This window comes from Apis cerana, linkage group LG1 (genome assembly GCF_029169275.1).
Source record: "Apis cerana isolate GH-2021 linkage group LG1, AcerK_1.0, whole genome shotgun sequence".
Taxonomy (NCBI): Eukaryota; Metazoa; Arthropoda; class Insecta; order Hymenoptera; family Apidae; genus Apis; species Apis cerana.
Window position 1 is genome coordinate 5,293,022 of NC_083852.1, and position 26,189 is coordinate 5,319,210.

The window sequence follows — 26,189 nt, forward strand, 5'->3', positions numbered from 1 at the left end:
TCGATAAATACGTATTTATACATTCTGACAATAAAAATTATTTAAACACAAAGGATACTCTGAAAATTATAGATATTAAGTGTATCATAAAATGAAGCTGTGCTCGTTAACGTACCTTTTTCTTTATCACTTTACAAAATAATATTAGTATTTAATATAAAATATTAATTATTACAATAATATGTTATATACTAAAAAAAATAGGAATTTTATTGTCTGATAATTTTAATTTTAAAACTAGAAAAATAATTTTTTTTTAAATTTTATTTCTGAAAGAAAAATAAAAGAGCAAATAGAAAAGAGCGAAATTAGAATATATCTATATTTACATAATTATTGAGAAAAATATTTAAACAGAAAAAATTGTTAAAAAATAAAATATCAAACGGATGTTTTTAAATGAAAGACTGAAAAGTACAAATGAATGAATTAATAAAAATTAGTATAATAAAAAAAAAAAACAGATTCTGGTAACATTTAAAAAATAAAATTTTCGTACAATCTTTATGATAAATTTGGTCGCTCCATTTTCTTCTTTAATTGTGAATTACTACCTAGAAAATATTTATTATTTGTCAGAACTAATTTAATATTCTACTTTCTGTGAAAATTCTTCTTCTGTAAAAGAAAATCTAAATTATTATAAAAGTACTTTTTTATATAATAATCATAATATAAATTTTAATACCAAATTAATCTCTTTCTTCTCTGCACATATTGAATTATTTTATCTTTAAAAATAACATATTCAACAATATTAAATTAATCACATCTCAATAGGTATTTATTAAATTCTCCTAGGTCAATGGATTAATAATTACCCATAATCTATGTTTTATCGACGAAAAGCGAAGCTTATTAATCGAATAAGCAAGATCAACGATAATACAATGAATCGAAGCGTAAAATAATGATTCGTTCAGTTGATGTGAAAAGTTTAATCATCTCAAAAATCAATATATTCTAAAGTAAGTTTTTTTTCTTACTATTCCTGATTATTTTGTATATCTTTTAATAATTTTATCTCTTTTTCTTAGAGTGAAAATTTAGAATTAGAAAAGGTTAGAAATTTATAATTTAAAATTTTCAAAAAATTAATTTTTATCACCGAAGAAATAAAAAGAAATAAGATAAATGAATAATAAATACAAAGAACAAATATTTTTTACGAATATTAGTAGTTTTAAGTTGGAAATTAAAAAATAATACTTGTAACGTGTAATAAGTTTTAAAATGAGGTTAGGTTTAGTAAGTAAGCTGCACTCAATGCAAAGAAAAATCGAACGGGAAATATTACGCTGAAAAATAATCTTGTACAATATGCTGTGATGCAATTGCTGAAAGGATAAAGATGCAAGAAGCGATATATTACGAATAAATTCTCGTATTACGAACGAAAATACAATATTCTGAATCATCGAATGATAATTAAAACTTGCGTCTTGATTTTTTGAAGTAATTTTAATAGAAATGATAAAACAACTTTATTGACATGTAAATATTTGTATACTATTATTTCTTATTTTAACGATATTACTCCTTCGAATTTATTATATTTATAATTCGAAATCTTTACTTCAATTTTTCGAATTTAATATCTCAATGCTTTATTATACTTTATTCGTTTAATTTATGCAACGATTCTTGCAAATTTTTTTTCTTTTATTCCTTTCCTTTTTATATCAATTTCTGTTAATTACAAATTTGTAGAAAATTTCAACGAAATCGTAAAATTGTTCGTCTCGTTTCTGTATCATAGAATTTAAGGTTTCATCTACTTGTGCACGGCATCTCCTCTCCGCCATTAATTAATGAATATATACAAATTTTCTAGCACAAATATTTCATATTTCACGACATACAAATGAAACATAATTTTTTTCTAAGCGTATAACATAGTCGAGAATGTAATAATTTTATTACAATTTTAATAATGATACATTATAAATAAATAAATATTGTTGTACAATTTTAACGTAAATTTTTGTGCTAGTCGTAAATATGGAATAATTTATTTCCACGTGTAATTTTAAGCAATAAAAAGATAATGTTATCGAAATGCGTTTAATTTAACATGAACGTTAATAGGTATTATAATCATATTGTGAATCGAATCAGTCAGTATTATAAATGATTTCTCTCAATGTAAAGCTATAATATATTTGTCTTATAAAATGTTCCAAAATGTTCGTTCTCTTCCTGCAAAATTTTTTTATATTACCAACAAATTATACATTCGTGTATTCATCAAGTTCAATTTTATAATTTACAAAATATCGAAAGAAAATTTTCAACTTTTTCAACAAAATCCTTCTTTATTTCTCTTTTCTTTAAAACTTTAAAAACCTCATCTGCAAATATATTCTCATAATTCCAATTTTTATTTTATAGATTTTTAAAAACTCCCAACTTCCAAAATCTTTTCCTCTCGATCTATCTATTTAACTCCTTTCTCTCCAAATACATTTTCCTTCAAAATCCCGAATTCTTCACAAATCCATCACACCCCCCGTGCCAAATCAATCTCGATCCCTCGTCTTTAAAACCTTCAGTTCAACCTCCTCCATAAAACATATCCACTGTTTTCGCCTCGATGTCGAATCTCCTTTCGAAAATCAGAGGAACCGTATTTATTCCAACTCGACTTTCTCGCCACGTTCACGAACACGATTCGTCTCCGTCCTCTGCGAGGTAATGAACTTGCCGTGAATATGATTTGCGAAAAGGTACGTAAAGTAATCCTTCGCAAGGAAACGAGATTCTAGGGCAGATTAGTCGGTTTAAAAACGCGTAGCAAATTTTCTCGAATTTCGCAATCGGACAATCAGGCCAAAGCTGTGTCTATATAACGATGGTTAATCGAGATGAACTACAACCACGGATGCAACGGAATTAATCCCTGGAGAATTCTATCCTTTAGAGGCGGCCAGCGTGAATTTTACCTGCAATGGAATTTTCAATGAAAATATACGATGTAAAGTGTTAAAATTTACGGGTATAACAGTGATTATTGTGAAATTTATTTGCTTTTTTTCTTTATCGCGCGAAAATTTGGCGTATTGTCGTGGAAATGAATTATTGGCTCCTATTTTTTTTATTATTATAACTGAAGTAGACAGAAATGGAGATAACATATATATCTATGGCTTGAATGGAATTTTTCACAGAGAAGGTTTTTTCAAAGAGAAAAGATTAATGTTTAATGTTCATCCAGTTAATGTTTAAAAATAATTTGTGTCTTAATGAAGGAATGTGATGTGACATATGAAAATAAATATATAGGGAACTCATTTACATCTAATATTTTTCTATATATTTGTGAAGAATGAACGTATAAAACAATTCTGAAAAATGTATTCTTATATATCATGTCGATAACGATTGATGTAAAGTTTAGATAACTAAGAAGTAAGTTCTGAATTTAATCTGGATGATAAATGATCCCTTCTTATACTCCAACAACGTATTTATAAAAATCTAAATATAAAGCAATTATTATAAATATTTATAATATAATATTTTATAAAATTTATTTTATTCGATCAAACTAATCATTATTTTTATTTTTAATCGAATGAAAATTTTTATTATATCTGTAAATATTTTGAATTATACAATTTCGCAAGTGTTAAAAATTATGTGATATATTTCTATTATCATTCAATTCATCGATTTTAAATAAAAGGTAAAAAAATTTTGAATTTAAAAGATTAGGAATAAGAAAATTTATCTTGGAGAGACTTGGATATTAAAAATAGAAGAAACAGGTGAATCGATACGACTTTATTGTTTAACATAAATCCTTACGTGATTGTTTAATGCGCATGCCCATTCGGAGTGTGGCTTTACCGGAAAGCAGTTTCGATCGGCTGGGCCTCGTCGTATGATAAATAGGTCTTCCTGTTTTATAGCATCCTTTCTTTCCTTAAACACAAGATACATATAAATAGCAGCTACTCAGTTTCGAGATATAATATCACAGGAAACGGAATTAAACTTGAGATGAACTTTGAAAGTGTGATTCTACAAGAATCATTAAAGATAAAAAATCAAGTATTCGTTTTTCTAAAATCTTTAAACTCTTAAAATCTCAAACTTAAAGCATTTAATATATTTAAATTTAACATGTTGAGTAAATTATTATAAGTTTTTTATTTTAATTTTTAATATATTTTAATTTATTTTTTTTTACTTTTATACATTTTAATTTTATAGAAAATTCCATATTTTATCTATATTTATTTAACACGTTATACCGCTGTTACATAAAGTTTACATTAAATCAGTATTCACAAATACCACTTATAGTTACGACAAAATTAAATGCAAATGGCGGAGAATTAAGAACGTAGTTCAGAACTTTTACGACAATAAATTCATTCTCGTGGAAAGATATAGCTAGACTGTAGTGTCTTCCGAATCATTAAGATTCAACCCAAGAGAATATGAGTACGGAAACATAAAAGGTTATGAGCAACAACCTCGCTTATTTCAATAAATAAAATGCACATTTTACCTCAAATAAAGCAGCTACATACTCATCCAAAACATTTATTTAAAATCTACAATATTAATTAAAATTTTAAATAAAATATAAATTCTTCTATAAGTTTAGTAAAATCCTATTGATATATCCTTCAATGACTAAAATATATATTCTTCACTCTTAACAGAAAATCACGAATAAAATTACGAAAATGAAGAATTATTAGAGATATATTATCACAAGCAAGAAGAATCTCAGGAGTCAATGTGACGGAAAGAAATTGGCGCGAAGTCCAAGACGCATGCGCAGAATCAGAGTGACTCCGTCGGTAGTTTCGATCGTCCAGGGGTCGACATCGTCGTCCACCAAACAGCTTATCCTCGTGCTCTCGTGATGCTGCTCGTTCTTCTCCGTTTTCCAGCTCGTTCTTTCGTTTTGTGATAGAACGAGTTCTATTTTCCACGCGACCGCGACTCATAATAATCTAGTCGATCAAGAACGAGACGTGATTCACGGTAATTTCATCGCGATAACGCGAAACAACGAGTTAAAATACATCTGCGTTACGAGACACGTCTACAGATGAAAACGCACGAGATGCTCTCCAATCCAGTGGACTCGCTCGACTCGCACTCTATCGACGCGATTCGATGTGATAAATTATGCAGATTATTACCGACGATCTCGTAATCGAGGCGGCCACGCGACTGCAAACGACATTATCGTCGCGTGCCCACAATATTTTTTCGAAAAATCGGTCGATCGGTTTTGTTCAACGTCAGTAAATCAATTTAACGAAAATCACAGTGTATAAGCAGTGGAAAAATTTATAAATCGATCACGGAAAAAATTATGGTGGTCGAGTGATCGTGCAAGTCATTGCAAGAAATAGGTTAATAGTGTGCCGCGCGAGCGAACGCGCATTGAAGATTGAGCAAAACAGGTGGATCGTTTCATCGAATGAAAAGTGATCGTTTCAATACGAGAAAGATCGATGAAAGATAATTTGGCAATAATGATGGATAAGACTCGTCAAATTCGTGCCGCGTATCATCGTGAGGCATTACATAACCGCTACACAACGATGAAAAATTATTTCGGGCAGTATATCGGTAAAGGGTCGATAAAAATGAGAGCCACGAATGCGGTTTCTTAAATAGCGCAATAGTTGAATCTCTCTGTGCCTGACAATAAATCAATGGATCGCTAGGCATGCAATTAGATTAATTAAATTGTGGATATATATATATATATATAATATTTTCAATTATTTCGTAGCTGAAATAAATAGATGAATATATGTGCTAACACGATAAAAGTAACTAGGTGAAATATAGTGTAAAATTTAAATTACATTCGATTAACACGAAGTTAAATAACGAAGCTAATTGGGATCGATGTAAAACGACACACCGTTTTGTTAAATAAGTGAGATTAAAGTAATATAATATATTTTCTATCAGTGACAATATTTATTTTAAAGTGATATATCGTGAAACGTTGATTTGCTCAACTACTTTTACGCGAGGCAATTAGTAAGAAGTTTCTTGTGGAACACCGATAATCATAGGGACAAAAACTGCGAGCGGCAGGAGGAGGCGAAGCCTCCCGCCGCAAAAACAATGTCGTAAGTATTGTTACATTATATTTAAAATATAATTTACAATAAATTTTTCCATATATTATTATACACGTAATAGTTGAATGATTAAAAAATAAAATAATTTTATTTCAAAATTATAGAATTGAAATTAGGAAATAGCGATTTATTGAAGAAACAATTTAGTTTTTTTTTAATTTATAATAATCACTTTAATATTCAACGTCCATTTTGAATTGTCCATTGGAATTTTTATTTTTTGAAATATGAAGATACTTCATAATTGAATAATTTAAATAGAAAAAAACAAGATAAATTTAATAACTTTTGTTAATATTTTCCAATCATGCAAATAATTAATTCAGCATTTCAAGATTAAAAATTTTTCAACAGGATTAAATTAACAATTTTTTATTACTTTTCATAACTTAATCATTGATTGTATGTTTTATAAAATTCATATCTTTATATGAGAATTTTGAAGAGTACGAAATTCAATAGCAAACGATTTCAAAATTGTACGATCGTACGGAAGCAATCTATTACAATAAAGATGATGTTAGATATATGATGACATAAAAGGAATCGTTCTAACCACATGAAAATTGATATAGAATGTACCGGATAGATGATATAAGAGTTCAAGTATTGACCGATTCATAAATCTCTCTATTATAGTTACAATTATCTATAAAATTGAATTGAAATTACCTAAAGTTATCTAAAGTCTTTATTTAGATTAAGATGATTATAACATTTTAATATGTATCTAATCTAATATTTTATAAGATCATTATGAAATCCTAACATTTGAACATACTCAAACATTAATAAATTAAATAATTCTCCAATTTATCTAAGAAACCTGATTCTGTCCAAAAGATCTAATCACACAACTATACTCGGAATGACGAAATACATATTGGAGTACCACAAGACTCTGGAATTTACTACAAACTATTTCAAATTACATTTATAAGTTCAGAAACTAACCACAACATACCTTGAGGTTGTGCAACACCAACAAATATGATCTCTAAATCTTGAAATCCAATATGGATCATCTTTGATCCTTAGAACTTGGGTATTGTAGATTATGAAATCATGGAAAACGTTTTGAATCGTTAAAAGATCTTTTGGATTGATATTTTAATCCTAATTTTCACAAACTTAGAATCATGAAATTCATTTGAATTTTAATAAACTTAATACTTGCATAATACTAATATTCGCATTCTTCAGGTACAATTCATGAACAGATTATATATCAAAAGTCTGTGAACTTTTGTGAATAATAAACTCATCTGCAAGTGGTAAACATTGTTCATCCATGAAAGATTTCATTTTAGAGTCTATTCGTGAGTCTATATGTATATAGATATTATAATTTATAATAAACAAACGACTTTATAACTTATTATTATACATAAAATGTTGACAAGTTAATTATAAGTTGATCAAAGGATGTTTGCAAGTAGATTGATCATAGCAGATTGGTTATTGGCAGAATCATCTTTTCCTTGTTGAGAAATTGTTTCAAATATTTCTGAATTGATGAAAAAGTGAATAGAACATTAGAATTCAATCATCTTGAATAATAGAATTTATCTCTAGTTCATAATTCATCGATTTTATTTTAAAATCTTCAATTAAATTATTTAATTCTGAATGTTGAAGAATTCTAATATCTGATATTCTTCTTAAAATATCATGTTGTTAAAATTAATCCAGATGATCTTGGAGTAAAAAAAAATAAATTACAGAATTTTCTGATGCACAAAAACATAATTATGAAATCAAAGTGAAAAGTCTTTTAAATGTATTTTAAATTTTTCATATTTTTATTTCAGATCCATGAAATTTTAATTAAATATTTAGTTTCAATATCAAAGAATTATAATATTTCATATTCTTTCAAATAGCAAAAGTTAATATTATATAATTGATAGACTTAGAATAATTGATCTTCTAGAATTTAAAATTAATTCAAATGGATTTATAGTCTCAGGTTGCTGATACTCAAATTGCAAAATTTGAAAATACAACGAAATGGATATCATGGCTTTGGAATTGAAATGGAGGATCGTTTAGATTTCAAAACAGTTTATAATGTACCTTATATTTCTTTAGACCTTACATTACAATAATCCAAAAAAGATCTGGAATTAGGAAGATCTTTTAAATCTTAAGACAGTCTGAAACGCGTTTCATGTTCTTCCATGGTCCTGGATCTTACATTAGATCTTAATTCGAAAAAGGTCCTGCTATTCCACGAGGATTATTATTCTGTTAAAATACAAGATAAATTTCGTTTTAAATTAATGTGATGGAACTTTTATGTATGGAATCTTTTCAATTTAATTATTTTAAAAATATATTTCTAATATATATATAATGTAATAATATATATTCTAATAGATTTTTTTTTATTTTATTACTTTTATAATTTTTATTTTTTCTAAATTATATTAATTGCTGAATATATAAATTTAAAATGATTTAAAAATTAAATTTATTTTTATGAATTAAATAAAATTCAATATTATAAATAAATATAGATGTACAAAAAAAAATATTAATTCAGTTGAATAAAAAAAATAGTTCATACATAATAAACTAAGACAACAGCAAAATCTCAGACAAATATAAATCAAAATTAAATTTTTGATTCATCAAATTGACCACTATTTTATTTATTTATTTATTTATTTGCTTAAAATATTTGTCATTAAATATATTAAAAGTAAATAATTTTTATAACACTTCCAACGATCTTTTATTTTAAGCAAAAATTATGATCGCTTTCAAACTTTTGAACAGTAATATATATGAATCCATAAATATATTCCATGTATTATACTGCTTTTCACTGGAGAAATAATCATATCGAAAGAGTTTCGAAGTTAAAATTATTTCTTGGAAAAGTGTCCCGAATCCGAGTTCTTTTCCATCGAATGTTTTAATGTATGCGTCGACTCTTATTGATCCAAATATAAAAGTATCAAGCTCTAAATGTCTTCTATTATATCGAATTGTAATATATTTTTTTCTAAATCCTTTCGAAAAATAAAATGTGTGTATGGAATTTTATAAAATTATAATCTTCAACTTTATCTTAAATTATAATGTATGAAAATATTAATATAAAGAGATTCCAAGCTTATGAATATTATAGAAATATTATAATATTGAATACCTTTATTATTTTCACTCTTCACTGGCTTAAATTTGATTTTATTATCTTCACACGTCTTTAAATAGATTATTATAACACTATATGGTTTTAGTTTTTTTTTAAGTCTCATATGCAGATTGTTTGTTTGTAATTTGTAATGTAAGAAAGTTTAAATTATTATACTTTTTTATAAGAAAAAACTATTAACTAATGAGAATGCATTATTATGAAAAATATTTATTAAGAATTATATTATTATTTTATGATATTTTTCTTCCAATAATTTGTAATAATTATAATTTTAATATAATAATTTATTTTTTTTATAATAATTTCCAATTTTAATTAAGATCAAAGATTCATAATTTATAGTATAAATTTCATTATCAATAATATTCGAAATTAATATAATTAATGTAAAATTAAGCCTGAGATATAATGAAACATCTAAAGCAACAGAATAATTAATGCAAGGTAATTAGTTTAAATTAGTTAATTATACATATGCGTTTAATTTAACTATTTAATTATAATTAAATTTCGTTACTATAATGCAACATTTATCTTGCCGAGTTCAATGAAATTTCTTTACGATTCATTGTCCACAAATTAAAATTACAATTACAATTTAATATTTCGCTAATGAATATGAATTTTCTCGATTATTTATAATTAAAATTAATTTTTAACTCTTAATACAAAAATTCTTAAATAACTTTTAAGATAATAATTAATCCTATAATAAATAATTAATCCTAATTTAATATTTAATAGCAAATTTAACATTTTTCTTTTGAAATATATCTCATTATTTCTAGAATAAATTTTATTTAAAGCATTATTGGAAAAAATTGTGAATAAAAATAACGCTTTAAAAAATGCTAAAAATAATACAAAAATTTAGTTACTTGCGAAAAAAGCATGGATGAGGATCGAGATTTCAATGGAATTTTATTCTACATTACTTATATACTTATATATATGTGTGTATGTATATATATAAATACGATATGCTGCACATCAAAAAGCCTGCAACTCTGAAAGCAATCTTTTAAAATTTTAGAAAAATGTAGAAACTAGAAGTAACTTTATATATATATGGTAAAACGATATAAAATTGTATTATTTTTTTGAAAAGGCATAAAAATTAAAATAAAATCAACGAACATGAAGTATGAAAATAATTAATCTTGTAGAATATTTTTAAATTTTATTTCAATATCATTTTTTATTATTTATTATATTATTTTTCAATCATGAATTCAATTTTCTGCAAATTTTACAGAAAAAAAAAATACAATTCTTTTCTTTAATCGTATTTTTCACAATTCTTTTACCGTAATTTCAATATTCGATTTTCTAACTTTTAAGAAAATTTTGTATTTTTATAAAATATAAAAAAAATTTCAATTTTTCGATAACAATAATCATAAATAATGAATAAAATCCTTTAACATCGATATTCTTTATGAAAAATATAAAATCGTCTAACAATGCCAACAATCTTTCAAACTACAAACCTAAGCTCAATTTTGCAATTGCAACTTTCATATATAAAAATTAAAAAAATTTTCATTTCTAGACTTTCCGATTACAATAATCCGATTACAAAATTTTGAAACCTAAATACTTCATTTTCCATCTAGAAATTTCATATAATAAATAAAAAAAAAATACAAATCCTTAAAAATATCTTATAAAGAAATCTTATTCCTTAATAATTTTACAAACCTCACGTCCAATTTTTCAATTACAAATTCTAACAAAAAAATAAATAAATAAATAAAAGGAAAAAAGAGAAGTTTCACCTTTTTTCGTTGTAAAATAATCGTCTGGACGCGGCGTCCGGACGAATTGAAAGGCTGCGTATAGCACACGCGTCAATCAGCATTGGTGATCGCTCCTTGGCCGTAAGCTCGAGAGAGCAACGATGCCAGTCGGGCTGCGAGCTTCGACCGCGAAGCTCGCCCCTCTTCGCAGGTGCGACAGTCTGTGTTCATGCCTCGACCCGTGGTAATCGCGCGTTCACCTCGATGGACCGCGGGAGAAGAGAGAACGACCTGCACTCTAAGCCGACTTTATATGGCAACAAACGCCTCCTTGGTAATCTGTCTTTTGGAAAAAAAATAAATAAAGGATAATCTGTGAATTTTATCACAATTTTTGTTATATTTGATTTTTATTGAACGTTTATATGTTACCTTAGTCGCACAGTATAAATATATTATGGAATAGATTTCATTGAATGATGGGGATTAAAATGGGAATTTTGAAAATATTTTGAGAAATAGTTTCGATTTGTTTTATAAATTAATTATGAGAATATAATTATTGTGTGATGATATTTATTTTTGTTTCCGTTTCTGTTTTTTTTTTGTTAGAATTATTTGTTAGGTTAGGTTAGGTTTTACCGAATAATGATAATTGAAGAAATTTTCATTCGAATTTTGAATTGCTAGCAAGCAAAATTGTTCCATTGTGACATTTAAAAATTAAATTTTATTCAATAAACAGTGATAATAGTGATACTTTGTAATCTTTTTTTTCAGATTCTTTCATTTTTCAATCGATTTTTAACGCTTTTATTTTATGTTGTTATTATTTCTCAATTAAAGATAATTTTCACCAAGTTGATTGAAATTATTTACATTTCAACTACAACTTCAACATGTTTTATTTTATTAAAATTTCATTATTATTTCAAATGTTCATTAATGTTTTCTTCAATAAATTTATTAATTTATCATTAAATATTTCTTTTGAAATGAAATTTAATTAGTTACAGTTATCGAAATTTATATATTTATCCAGATAAAGAAAATACTAGATTTAATCGCACAAAATTTTCGAATCAGTATTTTCAAATGTAAACATCAAGTTGTGTGAAACACGAATCTCTCCCTCGTTGATAATGAAGTAAAATGGAGGGAGAGCACATGGCGTACGAAATTTATTTAAAATTCAATTTTCCTGGAAAATTTCATATATGAAACGCGAACGTGCCCAAGAAGTGTGCAAATAACTTAGCGGTTTCGAAAATATAGAAGTTCGATGTGGAAAATTATATTATCTGTATTCAGATCAGCTATTTCTCCGATATAAATATTATTTTTACTTATACATGACGATTAAATTTGCTTGCTCCATGAATTAATAATAATAATAAAAAAGAAAACAAAAAGAAAGAAAAATGATAAAAGTAAAAATACCGATTTTAATCAAATAAATTTATATACGAGTAAATTAATGGATAATAAATATATTTGTTATGATATTAAAATATCGCCGTAAAGCTTGATTAAAAGCTTTTGATGAATAATTGAAAAAATTAATTTTATTCTCTTCTGTTTCATTCTTTGAAAATCATAAGAATTATTATTCTGATTGGATATTATAGATTTATTAATATTTTTTTTCTTTTTGAAACATTTTAAATTTGATTAAAAGTGGAAATAGAATTATAAATAAAAAATTATGTATTAATATTACATAACTTTTTATTAAAATTGATGGATCTGAATTCAGAAAAATTCTAGTCTCAAGAAAATTCAACTAATTATGATTAATTATTATTTTAAATGAACAAATATTTAATTATTAATTAAATTATCTAATACTTTTACATTTATCAAATTATTATTTATTAAATTAAAATACTTTTAAAATTATCAAGGATATCATAAAATTCATAACCTAAAAATTTATATTTTTTACAAAATAAATTCACCAAGAATAGATTTTCCATGAATAAACAGAATTTTCTTTATTTCTTACGATTTGTCGAATTTTTCATTATAAATATAGTTAAATATAAAAAATGCATTAACTGGATCAGTATTCAAAACAAATACAATAATCGAAGTAAAATTCCATCGTTAATCATTAAATAAAAAAAAATCGACATAAAAGTTGATAATAAAAAAAATGGAAAAGAAAAAATTTAATCGAACTCTTTTGTGGCAAAGAAACGAGTTTTGTGTAGCCATCTAAACGAAATGAGTTTGAAAGGAAATTGTCCGTATCGTGCTCGAAGTTTAAAACTTGGATAAAAATAAATTTAAATAATATTCTCATAAAAAAAATCGCTTTAGTGAATGGAAAAAACATACTTACTCGTTTAAATAATCGATTATCGTTCAATTGGTTATCGTTGTTTAATCAAAAATCGTGAATATTTCTCATGAGGATAAAGTAAACGTCAATTATCCGCCGTTTCAAACAAAAAATTAAACGTTCTGAATTAAGACGTGAAAGCAATATCGATATATATATAATTATATATCGATATTGCGTGCAACGACATCTATATGTGATAAATATAATGGAAAGGAATCTATGTGAATGCAATTATTTGAAAATCGTTGTAATGGCGGTAAATTTGATTTTTAAAATATTGTACTACTAGTTATATTGTGTTTTTTTTTTAATAAAAAAACAGAAAAGAATATTTAGATTATTGAATTTATATAAATATAATTTTGAATATATATTTTCTCAAATAATTTATAATAATTGTAAAATAATATTAAAGATAAATTTAGAAAAATTTAATTCATGTTATTCATATTATATATATATTTATTTACACAATTTATGTTTTATTTAGAATACTTTCTATAAAATAGAAAGTGGTCTATATCAATTCTCAAGCCAATCAATCTCAAATTTCTACAGGTTTTAAATTGATATCTAAATTTAGACCATCGGAATAGTTTAGGAAAGCAATATCAAATTCAAGAGAAAATAGTAATAAAAAGTATCTATTATAATTTTTATATTTTATAATATAATATATGATTTTTAAAAAAAAGTATAAAAAGAATTATGTTAAAAAATGATATTAAAAATTTACTTTAAATTAGGTTATTTACATTACACCTGTAAAAGATAAATAAATTTAAAAAAAAATTAATACAAGATAAATTAATAAAATTATTTTTGAAAAATTCGTGTAACATTAACAGTTCTCGTTAAAAATTTAGACAATTATTAATTGCTTAAAAAATTTATGGAATAAAAATATTCTGAACATCTTTGTTCCCTTTAAAATGAAACTTATTCCTACGAAGAAACTTTCGTAACGATAATAGAATTTCATCGCTCCGCTTATACAGATTATCATGGAACAGTGGATAATACTTGGAGAGCGGCAAAAATATAATTATTTCGACATCAACGTGTTCCCGAAGTATTGTATTGGTTAGAGATCTTTCGAAACTTTAAAAGCTGTCTTAAATCCTTCTGTCAGTTTTTCTTTAACAATAATAATAATAATAATAATAATAACAATAATTAAAAATTGTCGGAGAAATTTATTCTCGTTTCATATTTATAAAAATCTAATTTCTCGAACGTTAAATTTCATTGCCAGGGAATTATTATGTCTTCATAGAGATTTATTATTTCCATTTTTTTTAAATTCGCTAAATCATATTTTTCAATTTTAATATTCCCCTTGAATTGAAATAAATTGAAATTTTATTTTTATTTTTCGGCAACATCGTTAACGGTGAGAAAAATTTTGTTGTCATTCAAAAAAAAAGTAAAATGAATTTTTTTCACTTTCAGATATTAGGTAAAAATAATGTAAATCGATAAAATCATATCCATATAATTTAATGAAAAATCTTGAATATTATAATAAGTGACCGACAAGATGAATTTACTATTCTGATCACCGATTAAACCTGATTTTAACATTCAAAAGGAGGAAAAAAGGGGGAGAAGAATCTTTGTACGTCACACGTAAAAATATTCGCCTCATTCATGAATAATAAATTTCAACGGGAAAGTTCTAAGGTGGATGAAAAATAATCCAGAGTCGATTTCGATATCAGTGGAAAAATATCTAGCTTTTTATATTCACTTTTATCGAATTATCATACATCCCTCTCGTCGAATTTTTATAACTTCATAAAATTCTGATATATTGTAACGTTAGAATGATAACTAGATTCGACAAATATTTTCTTTTATTGCAAATTTCAATTTATCGCGATATAATTTTATTCCGATATAATAAAAATAATAAATACGAGAAAATTTATTTTTGTAACGATGAATGTCAGAATTAAATTTTAGAATTAATATATGTAAAGGAGATAGAAAATATTGTATATGAAATATATATCTATATTCATTTGCTTATTAATGAATTGCAATATTGTATTTTGTCAATACATTATTTTATTAGTAATAATTTACTTGTAATTATTCTGCTCAATTATGGATAAAAGCAAATATCTACATAATATAATTAATCGATGATATAATTTGAAAAAATAATTAAAAATTTATTTTGTCAATTTTTTTTATAATTACTTTCTTTATAATTTTTCAGAAAAATTTATTTAAATGTTAATAAAATCTTAGAATCTACAAAACTTTAAAAATAATTTCTCGTAAAGGATAATTTTATAAACAAAATTTCAATCTCGTATGTTAGATTTCGAAGATACATATTGTACAAATGGTTCGTAGAACTCGATCTGGATTACTTGGAAAGGAGAGGAGGCGAGACAATAACTTGTGAAAACGCCGAAAGCGGATCGAAAGAGGAGGAAAGCCCCGCAGACACTCTGGATCGTGTCAAAGTTGTGTTTCTCGGTGCACCCAGGGTGGGAAAGTCCAGCATAATTAGGGTGAGCGCTAATTTCGTTTAATCAAATCAAAACATATCGATATCGAACATTTCGAATTATATCGCGTATCTGAAACATTCCATATATTAACATAAAATTAATCATTTTAATTTTGAAAGCAATTTCGTTTCGAAACTCTAATTATAATTTCATATCAATCGAAATTTAAACTTTATCTCAAGTTTAATTTTGTTATATTTCATCACATTTTACGCATAAATAAAAATAATAATTTGTCAATAAAAATTATTCATTAGAATTTTAACTTATTTGAGAAATGCTGGGACTTCTTGAACGCGTATATATATAAAACAATTCATTCAAATTTTCGTATTACAATTTTACATTTAAAGGATATATGCATATATATATTCGTGTAATTTCTCCATTCGCTTCATTCCCCAAACGCACCTTTCCAATTAAAGCGTAATTTTCCTTGAATACACATCAAACGTGTGCCAGTTTAAACTTTCGGTTTGACAAGAAATCGTCAAAATGCACCTCGTCGTTGGATCCATTCGTAGTCTTTGCCTCGACAAGGTTGGAACAAATGAAGTATATGTATATCTCGAGATCTGCAGAGGAGTAATGTAGCGTAAGTTAATAAACGAGTACGCAACACGACTATCGTGTAATTAAACGAGGCGAATACTGCACATCCGTAAGATATTTATTGTGCCATCCCACTTAACAAACCTAACCTCTCCTCGCTAATGAAAATATTCACTGGTATTCGCTCAGCTACCTGTAATTTTCTGTAGCTAATTCTGACACGGTATCAACTCTTTTTTACTCTTTTTTTTTTATTATGGTTTGCTAGTTTATGTGAAAATTGTTTTTTTACGTTGAAATACTTTTTCTTTTTTTTATGTTATTCTGTTAATTATAAGATTGCAATTGTGGTTAGGATGATAATGATAAAGTTATTTTTATTTTATTGTGAATTCTAATAAATGCAATCGATAATAATTGATCATTGATAAGAAAAATTATCTTTTATTATACTTGATTACAGCTTTTTATAGGATTATATGGTTTTATGACGCGATTATTATTAAGATACTTAAGATGAAAAAATTATTTTGATTAAAATAACACAAGTTGATACAATTCAAGATACAATTATTCTTCATTTTATTAAATTACGATGAATGTAATTTATAATTCGGTTATTTATTAGTGCATAGAAAATATTTATGAAGTAATAAAAATATTTGGAATAAAAAATTCTTTTCGAGGGAAGATTCTGAAAATAAGAAAGTGACCTGTTAACACTTTGCTCAGTTAAAGACGACGATCGATGTTTATGAAAGCTCACCAGGGACTGAAAAGAGTCACGCGTGACTACATTCTTTACGAATTCTCTAGACGATTTTGTTGATAGAATTTCAAAAAAATATAAGAAATTTTAAAATATAAAATAATAATAATACAAAAAAATTACAATATAAATTTAAGTTTAAGAAAATTAATTGTGAAAAATTGTAAAGATCTACTCAAAAATAAAAAAAAATTCAAATAAACATCATTAAAATTGCAATTTTTAAAAATTAAAAAAATTTATAAAAAATGAGCTTAACAATATCGATAATTGAGCAATCAATAAAACTAGCAAGAGATTCACCATTTTAGTTCAATTGTCACGAACATCATTTTGCAAGATGTGGATGACTTCCGTTCATTTCCGGGGCCAGTTTCCGGTTAACTGTCGCCTCTTGAGGAAATTGAAAGTCGTTGAAAAGAGGACACAAAATATTATAGTGAAAAATATATGTCAAAATTTTTAACTAAATTTCAATCTTTTAAATTTTTCTTATTAAAATGAAAATTCTTCAAAATTATGGAATATTATTTTTTTAAATAAATTCTAATATAATTTTAAGATATTAATACATAACGTATTAAAATCAATATATATTAAAAATTTTCAATTTCATGTATTTTAAGTGAAATATTGATTAAAAAAAAAATTAATCTATAATTAAAGTTTATATTATTTAAAATTTGCGTAAAATAGAATTTATATACAGAATTTTTTTTTCTCATAATAATTTCTATATATTACTATATTATTACCGATATATATATAATATCGATAATAATATATCGATTACTATAGCAATGCAACAGGCGAGAGATAATGGAATAACAAATACTCACAACATTGCATTCCGGAAATATTGGAATTCTAAATCTTGCATACTTCGAAACAATAACTCCGTATATTCGCCTTTATTTCATCGTTGATAAATTTTTTTATTATCCAATATAATTCAACATAATATAATTCAATTTTCAGAATCCTTTTTCTTAGTACCATGAAACAGCACTTCAATTTTTTAATATCATAGGAAAGATCGTAATATACATATATAAAAATTTTATCATATATAATTATTTTTTCAACACATTTTCTCAAATATTTTATATAAAAAATTGACAAAAAAATAATTTTTAGCATGATATATTATCTAAAAAAACATCTATAATTTCATAATTATTTAACCATATATACATTTAATATATAATTTTAATATAAAATTTAAATAAAATTATATATAGTTAAACGTCATAAAATATTTTCGATGAATTTACGCTTCGATAACTCGAAAGAATCATTAATTACGAAAAAAATTTAAAATCAGTCGACAGTTTTTGAGTTACGTAGGAAGTCCCAGAATTCTCACCATTTATTTCCCGTTAACGAGAACGACAAATTCGAATCGCAAAGGTACATTGGTGTTAGTGCTCATTTATGGATTCCAGCAATTCGTGTGGAGCGAATTCAGCGAGGAATACAAGCCAACTGAACGTAGAGAGACTTTCTATCCGAGTGTGGTACTTGCCGATCGATTGTATGAACTAAAAATCACGGATCTACCAATGATCCCGTATTTTCCGATCAGCTCGCACCTCGAATGGACGGACTTTCGTTATTACGGATTACGAAGTGCGAACGCTTACGTTCTCGTATTCGATCTCAGCAACCAGGACACGTTTCAGGTATGCATACATGTATAAAAATATATCATCAATTTACTATGGATGCGCGCCATCTGGTTACTATTAGTTGTACTTACACTGTATAGTATATTTTGGTAATTTAATATTTAATTCTGATTGGTCGAAATAATTTTAATTGAATAATTTATTAGATTTTTTTTTAATTTATGAAAAATAATGACATATTATCCTTTCTTTATAAAAAATAATATTTTGTAAAATAGAAAGATATTTATAAAAATAGATATAACAAAGTTATAATATATAATAATTTGATATGTAATATTACTTTTTTATATAATGTAAACATAATCTTAGCTTAAGGTTATCTTATATCAGAAAGACCACTATATCAGAAGAATAAGATTATTGTTCCTAACTCATATAAGACCAAGACTTTATTATCAGATAATCCCTTGATCGTAAATCTTATTTTCTCGATAACTTTTTGAATAGGACGATATCTCCTGGAAAATTGACAAAATGAAGCACTTAGAATTTTATGATTTTATGACTAAACCATATTTTTATCTAATTCTAAAAAACTTTTACACAATAATTAATCATTATTAACATAGAATTTTAAGAATAAAAATCTAGAATAAAATTTCGAAAAATTTCGAATGAATTTCTTTAATAATTTTAATTCGAGATAATAATATAAATGTAATACAATTATTTTATTTAAAATATTAAGTAATTAAATTTTGTTTTTTTATATCGTTAACAATTTTCGTTTTAATTCCACTTTTTCACTTGCAAATATATTTTTTCTAGAGATTCCAAATAAACGTGTTTATGCTTAAGAATTCTCGTAAAAATTTTTCCACTCTAATTACTAATATTCTCATTTCATTATGAACTTTTCTTTATGCTCAACATAGGGATGAAAACTTTCTTTATTCTACCTTCATTGTGATTATCTTTCTTTTTTATACTTCTTTCCTCATTCGGAAACGAAAAATATGCACAGATTTAGAAAAAATCGACGAAGATTTCCCTTAATATTTTTTTCAATTAATCATTGCATTTAACATTTTAATATATATTATATATTATCATATAAATATTATATATATATATATATATATATATATATATATATATATGTGTGTGTGTGTGTATGTGTAATTAATATTTTATATTATATATATAATTTTATATTATATTGTATTATATTATTAAATATATCAATCCATCATAAAATGTAATTTTGTGTATACATAATAAATATGTATACATGCTTTCCATAATTTTCTATTATTTTTATATCTGTCTTTTATCTCCATTTCATCTAAAACAATTTATTAAAACAATTTAATTTATAAATTTAATTTATTATATAATATTTAATTTATCATAGCACATTAGAATGTTACGAGATCAAATCTACGAAGCACGAGACATGAGGGGCGTACCGTTATTGGTAGTTGGGAACAAACAAGACGAATTGTCGCCTGCGGCTGCTTCCGGAACTCGCTACAGGGACATCGTTAATCTCGTTCGAAAGCACTGGCGATGTGGCTACGTGGAATGTAGCGCCAGATTTAACTGCCGTGTTGTGCAGGTACGTACAATATCGTATTATTAATACGATGAGTGCTATGGGAATTATCGATAACGTTGGAATTAATTAAAATATTTAAATCGAATAAATAAATGCATGCATTCGTGACATTTTCAATAATTTTAAAGATATGTATACAAATAAATACATTTTTAGAATTTCATTTGTTAAAAAAAAATTCAAATAAAAAAATATAAAAGAATTAACGTCACTTTTATATATAAATAATTCTTTTATGAACTAATTTGTTAAATACTATCTTGTCACGAAAAATATTCTATATTATTATTATTAAAATTATTTTCAAAAAAACTTCAATTTTACAAAGCATAGTTAAAATTAAAAAAAAAGATTAAAAATAATTGAATATCATACAAAACGGTATTGATAATTATATTTTGTTGCATATATTATTACAAAATAAAAATATATAACGTAAAAGAATATATTTAATGAAAAATATATCAAATATATATTCCTAATAGGTATTTCGTGAATTAATGAAGAGCATTCAAGCTGTGGAAGGACGACCACCTTCCCCCACGCCTGCACCTTCGCAACCCTTACGATCTCACTCGCATGACACCAGCGAAAAATGTATTCTTCTCTGACATTGAAGCCAGAAAATCAACGTGCTCGATTTTTGCGACCACATTATCAAAAGAAGTTGCTTCTATCCATACCACGATACAGGGTCGTAGATTTTTTGAGCCAGAAATGGAAAATCAATTTCATCATAAACAATTATTTCCAATGTCATCTAATGGAATTGTAATATGAAATAAGAATACATGAATTTCTTCGGTTCATCAATCGATAATGTAGTAACTGATAATGAATGCAATATTGTAAGTAGTCGAAACATTGAGATCGAAAACATGAACAGTTTTTTATGAAAAGATTCTAAACAAGTTTTTATCATTTGTATAAATTTAATAACTATATAATAAGTACAAATTGAAAGAAGCAATCAAAAGTTATTTTAAAATAAAATGATTTTATTATTTTTAAATTAATTTTAACTTTGTATTCTTCGTTGTAATTGATTGGTTATTTTTTGCAAAAGATCTGTCAAAATTCATAAATCATCATATTTTATCAGTATTATAAAAATAAGAATCTAGTTATCAAGAGAAAATATTGAATATACATATTTCGCAAATCGAAGAAGCTTCAGATCTCGTCTGTGAATATTATCACCAAAACTGCTCATTGTGTAATTTTAACACTGAAAAATAATGCAATCATGTTATACAACTGCTCTTTTGAGAATGATGAAAATATTGCAAATACGTATATATGTACGTGATCGACTGCCGAATCTCTCTATGTGTAATTTAATTTCGACAATTTATTTTATAATTCGCTTTGTAAATATATCGTGCAATTTTTATATTTTGTAAAAAATCAGCCATATTTTATATTACAAAAATTAATATATAAATGGATTTATCTCTTTTTTCAAAATCTTTAATTTCTCTAAGATATATCTCAATTTTCATTAGTTAAATATAAATTTTTAAAAAATATTTAAAAATTATGAAGTAATTAAATTTTTTATTCAAATATATATAAGAGATAAATTTATTTATCAATTAAAATCAATCATTTTACATAAATCTCGAAAAATTATATTTTTGAGAAAAATTTAAAAAATCTGTGTACAAATGTGACAAATTTCATTCTATTTTTAACATTGCTTTATCTGTGATATTGTTTTATTATATTTTGTTGCTGTATTATTGTTGCTGTATCTTTAAATATATAAAATGATTTTTTTATTTTACTTTTCAATAATGTATTCGGCCTAATAATAATAATATTAATATTAATAATAAAAAAATGATAATAGCAAACAAATAAATGTAATAATAGTATGTTATTGAGAGTTACCTCAGATCAAGCAATAGTGTATACAATATATATAATATATATTTTACTATACTGTTAAGGAATTAATCACTAGCCAGTAAGCGTAGCTGTTGATATTGTGAAATACTGTACACCTATACATATGCAGATCTCTAAAAAAATGTATGTTAACCGTTGTTGTCGTTTATACGCATTTTAACGCAAAATATTATTGGCTCAATAAATTAAACGATTAATAAGCGAAACAGTTCTGAATAATAAAGTTTAAAGATCGTTGAACGATCATTAAAATGTTTTTTATGTTAATTATTAAAATTAAGAATATTGTGCCAACAATCGATTATTGTTATTTTATTTTCACATCAATTTATTATTCAGTACACGTGTAGACCACGCAGAATAAATATACTAAGTGTTAAATATATTGAATAGAACAACATATAAACTGTACATTATATTACATACAAACATGTGTTCGTTGGAAAAAAAATCTTTGTATCGAAATAGCAAATCTAGACAAGATACAAAAATTTCGACGTGAATTTGTACAGTCATCGAAAATATGCCAAATAAGCGTCATTTTACATACAAAATACCACATAATATTTTGTATGCAGAAGTAACGCAATAAAAAAAAAACAACCGAAAATTAAATCAAGTTTTATGAATTTTTTATTTAGCTTATTTCCTAAGATATCACCTATTTCTAATTAAATATTTTCAATTCGTCTTATCTCAAACTATATTTAAAACAAATAATATTTCAAATTAATATAAAACTTCATGACATATACAGAAAAAACAAAAACAAAAGAAAATTTTCGATTAAATATTGCAACGAGAAATAGTACCATAATTCGACCTTCGTCTTCTCAATTTGAAACGAAGCCATGACTAAATTTTACATTTTGTGTTATAGAAATAATAAATTATCATAAATCTACATAAATACGAGAAATAATGTGGTAGATCAATTTTTCAACAATTTTTTGTCATGGAAATAATTTACGTTTAAAGATTCTCATAGAAAAGGAGTTTCGAAAAGATGTTTTGGATTTGGAGAGAATCGCAGTTCCTGAAAATGCAGATGATGTTTCTAAAGAATGTGAGGAATCGCAGCAACGTTAATTTTCATGGACAGCGACACGTATTGACGGTTGGAATCGATTTACCGATGTACGAGGTTATTCGCAGCCAATTTGCTTTTCAAAATTTTTATCGTTATTTATATCATCAATAATTATAAAAATATCTGAAATCGTTTTAAGAATTCTTTTCTATGTAATTTTTTTGTTTAATTTTAATAATTTATTTTTGTATAATTTATAATTTACGCCAATTAACGAATAAAATTAAAAAATTAATTATCATTATCATTGATAGAAAAGGAATTATATTTTTGCAAAGATATGAAAAAATAAAATAAATGTTAAGGTGAGTACAACAAGAGGCGTTCCTAGTACAAGTACAGACTTGAAGGAGGCTTTGTGTGAAAAGATTCCTATACATTATGATCTGTTGAGAAATTTTCGTCAACAACATGGATCGTCAGTCATCAGCCAAGTAACCGTAGAAAATATTTATCAAGGATTAAATGGCGTGAATACTATTGTCAGAGAAACTTCTGAGACTGATTCAAAATATGGGGTAAATATTATATAATATTATTAAATATATAGGTAAAAATTAGATATATTCTCAAATATATTTTATCTTTATTTAATGTAATTTTAATAAATTTTTCGATACCGTATAAAAATCTGGAATTTTTAATAATATATCTCACTTATGCTTTTAAGGACGGATTGAAAATAAACAATTTTTGATTCTTGTATAGATCAAATATAGAGGATTAACTATACCAGAAGTTATTACACTCTTACCTCGAGAAGGAAAGTCACCAAGTGCGGAAGCTGTGTTTTGGTTACTGTTAACTGGTGATGTTCCAACAAAAGAACAAACAGCATCGTTGATCGCTGATTGGTCCATACGACGCCAGAAAAAGAAAGATTGGTGGTCAGGACCAGGTGGCGGGATTGTGGGTTCCGTACTTCAAAATCTACCAAAAACAACGACGCCTCTTGGAAAACTATCGATAGCACTCACCGTTTTTGAGTCTGGCAAATACATACAAGAAGCTTTAAAAAATGGCGCTTTAAGCTATACTCATTGGGAAGTGAGTTCTTAATTTGAAATTTAATAAATTAATAAATTGAAAAAAGAGTATTTTAATATTAATAAAATTATTTTTATTACATTTTGATTATTAAAAATAGACAATAATTTTATTTTGAATAATTAATGAATAATTAATTTTGTAAAAAATATTTATTTTTATTTATTTGATAAGTAGAAAAAATAAAATAAAAAATCAAATTATAATAATTAAAATGGAAATTAGAATTTTTTTTTATTTTTGAAGTATACATATGAAGATAGTATGGAACTATTAGCAACGCTACCAGCAATAGTCGGTCTAATCGCTAAAGGAGAATTAAAGAATTTGAAAGAAGATACTGGTGATTGGGTACAATTTCTATCAGAATGTTTATATAATACATTTGATATTTCGGAATATCAAAAAAATTCATTGGTGGATTTTCTTCGACTATATATTGTTTTGAACGCGTAAGTGAATTATCCTTGCATATAAAAAGAAATTTTTAAATTAATAGATCAAATCTTTTTTTTTTCAAATATTTAATTATATATTAAAAAAATTTATATCATAAGATATTGTTATAGAGACGAAAATGGTGGAGTTCCTAGTGTTCATATTACAGAAATACTTGGAGCTTCTCAATTATATATCAATCAAGCTCTTGCAGCAGGAGCCTTAGCATATACTGATGAACCTAAGAGTGGCACAATGTCAGAAGTAAATAAAATATTTTTTTATAATTTCAAATATTATTGAATAGCTTTTTACAATATATTAATGAAATAGTATATGGAATTCCATTCAAAAATACAACGACTTTTTGGCCATGAATCGAAAGAAGAAAAATTAAGAAATTATATAGCTACTTTGATTAAAAGGGAAAAATTAGCTGGTTATCAAGAAACAAAATTTTGTGACCCAAAATATACCGCATTGATAAATTATACGAGAGAACATTTGCCAAATGATCCCAATGTAAAGGTATTTATATATATATTTTTTTTTAATTAAAAAATAAATAAATTATTATTATTTTCAAAAATTATATAAGTAATTACAATCTTAATGAATTCTTAAATTGAACAATTATGTATAAAAGATAATACTTTTTTCAATAAACAAATTATTTATTATTTTAGTTATCACAAACTCTCACTCAAATACTTACTATGATAATGAAAACAGCAAAAGGAAAAGATATTTATCCTGAACAAAATGCAATTGCTGCACCTATTTTTCAGGTATTTTAATAATTTTTATTTTATATCATAATTGTAATTGATTTTATATATATTTTTGAATAGTTTTACGGATTAAAAGATATGAAATTCAATCAAGTATTATTGTGTATGTCGCGAGCGTTGGGTGCAATTGCATCGATCATTTGGACAAAAGCAGTTAATGCTCCGGTCGAGCATCCGGTATCTAAATGTACTCATACTTATTCAAATTCTATTCATGGGATACGAGGAAAACATAAACGAGGAAATCATGTAAAGAATACTCGAAAATAAATTTTATTAAATTCTATATTAAATCAATAATATTGTCAAGTATAGTATTATATATAATTTTGTGATATATTTTAATAATGTAAATTTTTTTTACTAAATTTTAATGAAATAAATAAAATATATTAATTTTAAAAACTACTAATATTGGTTATTTTTTCGTTAATTATTTA

General features: G+C 25.1%; 2 protein-coding genes and 2 long non-coding RNA genes across 8 annotated transcripts; 2 read left to right on the forward strand and 2 right to left on the reverse strand.

Annotated features, from left to right (window-relative positions):
• Window positions 1–2,191: 2,191 nt before the first annotated feature.
• Window positions 2,192–13,498, reverse strand: LOC114577122 (uncharacterized). The gene is made up of 4 exons (XR_003696925.2): window positions 13,375–13,498; window positions 11,070–11,373; window positions 3,808–3,924; window positions 2,192–2,942 (listed from the first exon to the last, which is right to left on the reverse strand). It is a non-coding gene; the product is annotated as an uncharacterized LOC114577122 (long non-coding RNA).
• Window positions 11,192–23,002, forward strand: LOC107994978 (ras-like protein family member 10B). The gene is given in 6 exon segments (XM_017052186.3): window positions 11,192–11,232; window positions 11,234–11,364; window positions 15,742–15,902; window positions 18,669–18,905; window positions 20,269–20,472; window positions 20,958–23,002. Coding segments are annotated over 6 exon segments (900 nt in total). The 3' UTR covers window positions 21,084–23,002.
• On the reverse strand, window positions 14,524–18,729 carry LOC107994979 (uncharacterized). Of its 5 annotated transcripts, XR_009831230.1 has the most exons (6): window positions 18,590–18,727; window positions 18,063–18,373; window positions 17,527–17,616; window positions 16,604–17,148; window positions 16,314–16,477; window positions 14,524–15,971 (listed from the first exon to the last, which is right to left on the reverse strand). It is a non-coding gene; the product is annotated as an uncharacterized LOC107994979 (long non-coding RNA). The 5 variants fall into 5 exon arrangements; XR_009831232.1 differs by having other exon boundaries at window positions 16,648–17,616; XR_009831227.1 differs by having other exon boundaries at window positions 16,604–17,616.
• Window positions 23,003–23,139: 137 nt separating the features above from the next.
• On the forward strand, window positions 23,140–26,157 carry LOC107994673 (probable citrate synthase 2, mitochondrial). Its single transcript, XM_062079648.1, has 8 exons — window positions 23,140–23,500; window positions 23,779–23,991; window positions 24,182–24,520; window positions 24,767–24,972; window positions 25,090–25,222; window positions 25,292–25,486; window positions 25,645–25,746; window positions 25,810–26,157. Exons 1-8 carry the CDS (start codon window positions 23,390–23,392, stop codon window positions 26,017–26,019), a joined length of 1,509 nt encoding a protein of 502 aa, XP_061935632.1. The 5' UTR covers window positions 23,140–23,389; the 3' UTR covers window positions 26,020–26,157.
• The last annotated feature ends 32 nt before the right edge of the window (window positions 26,158–26,189 follow it).

What these genes read in the sequence shown, in the direction of transcription:
- LOC107994673 (XM_062079648.1), top strand. Translation starts at nt 23,390, where the DNA reads ATGTTTTGGATTTGGAGAGAATCGCAGTTCCTGAAAATGCAGATGATG. An exon ending in TAAGCTATACTCATTGGGAA is followed by an intron (nt 24,521 to 24,766) that starts GTGAGTTCTTAA and finishes TTATTTTTGAAG; the next exon opens with TATACATATGAAGATAGTAT. An exon ending in AGAGTGGCACAATGTCAGAA is followed by an intron (nt 25,223 to 25,291) that starts GTAAATAAAATA and finishes TTAATGAAATAG; the next exon opens with TATATGGAATTCCATTCAAA.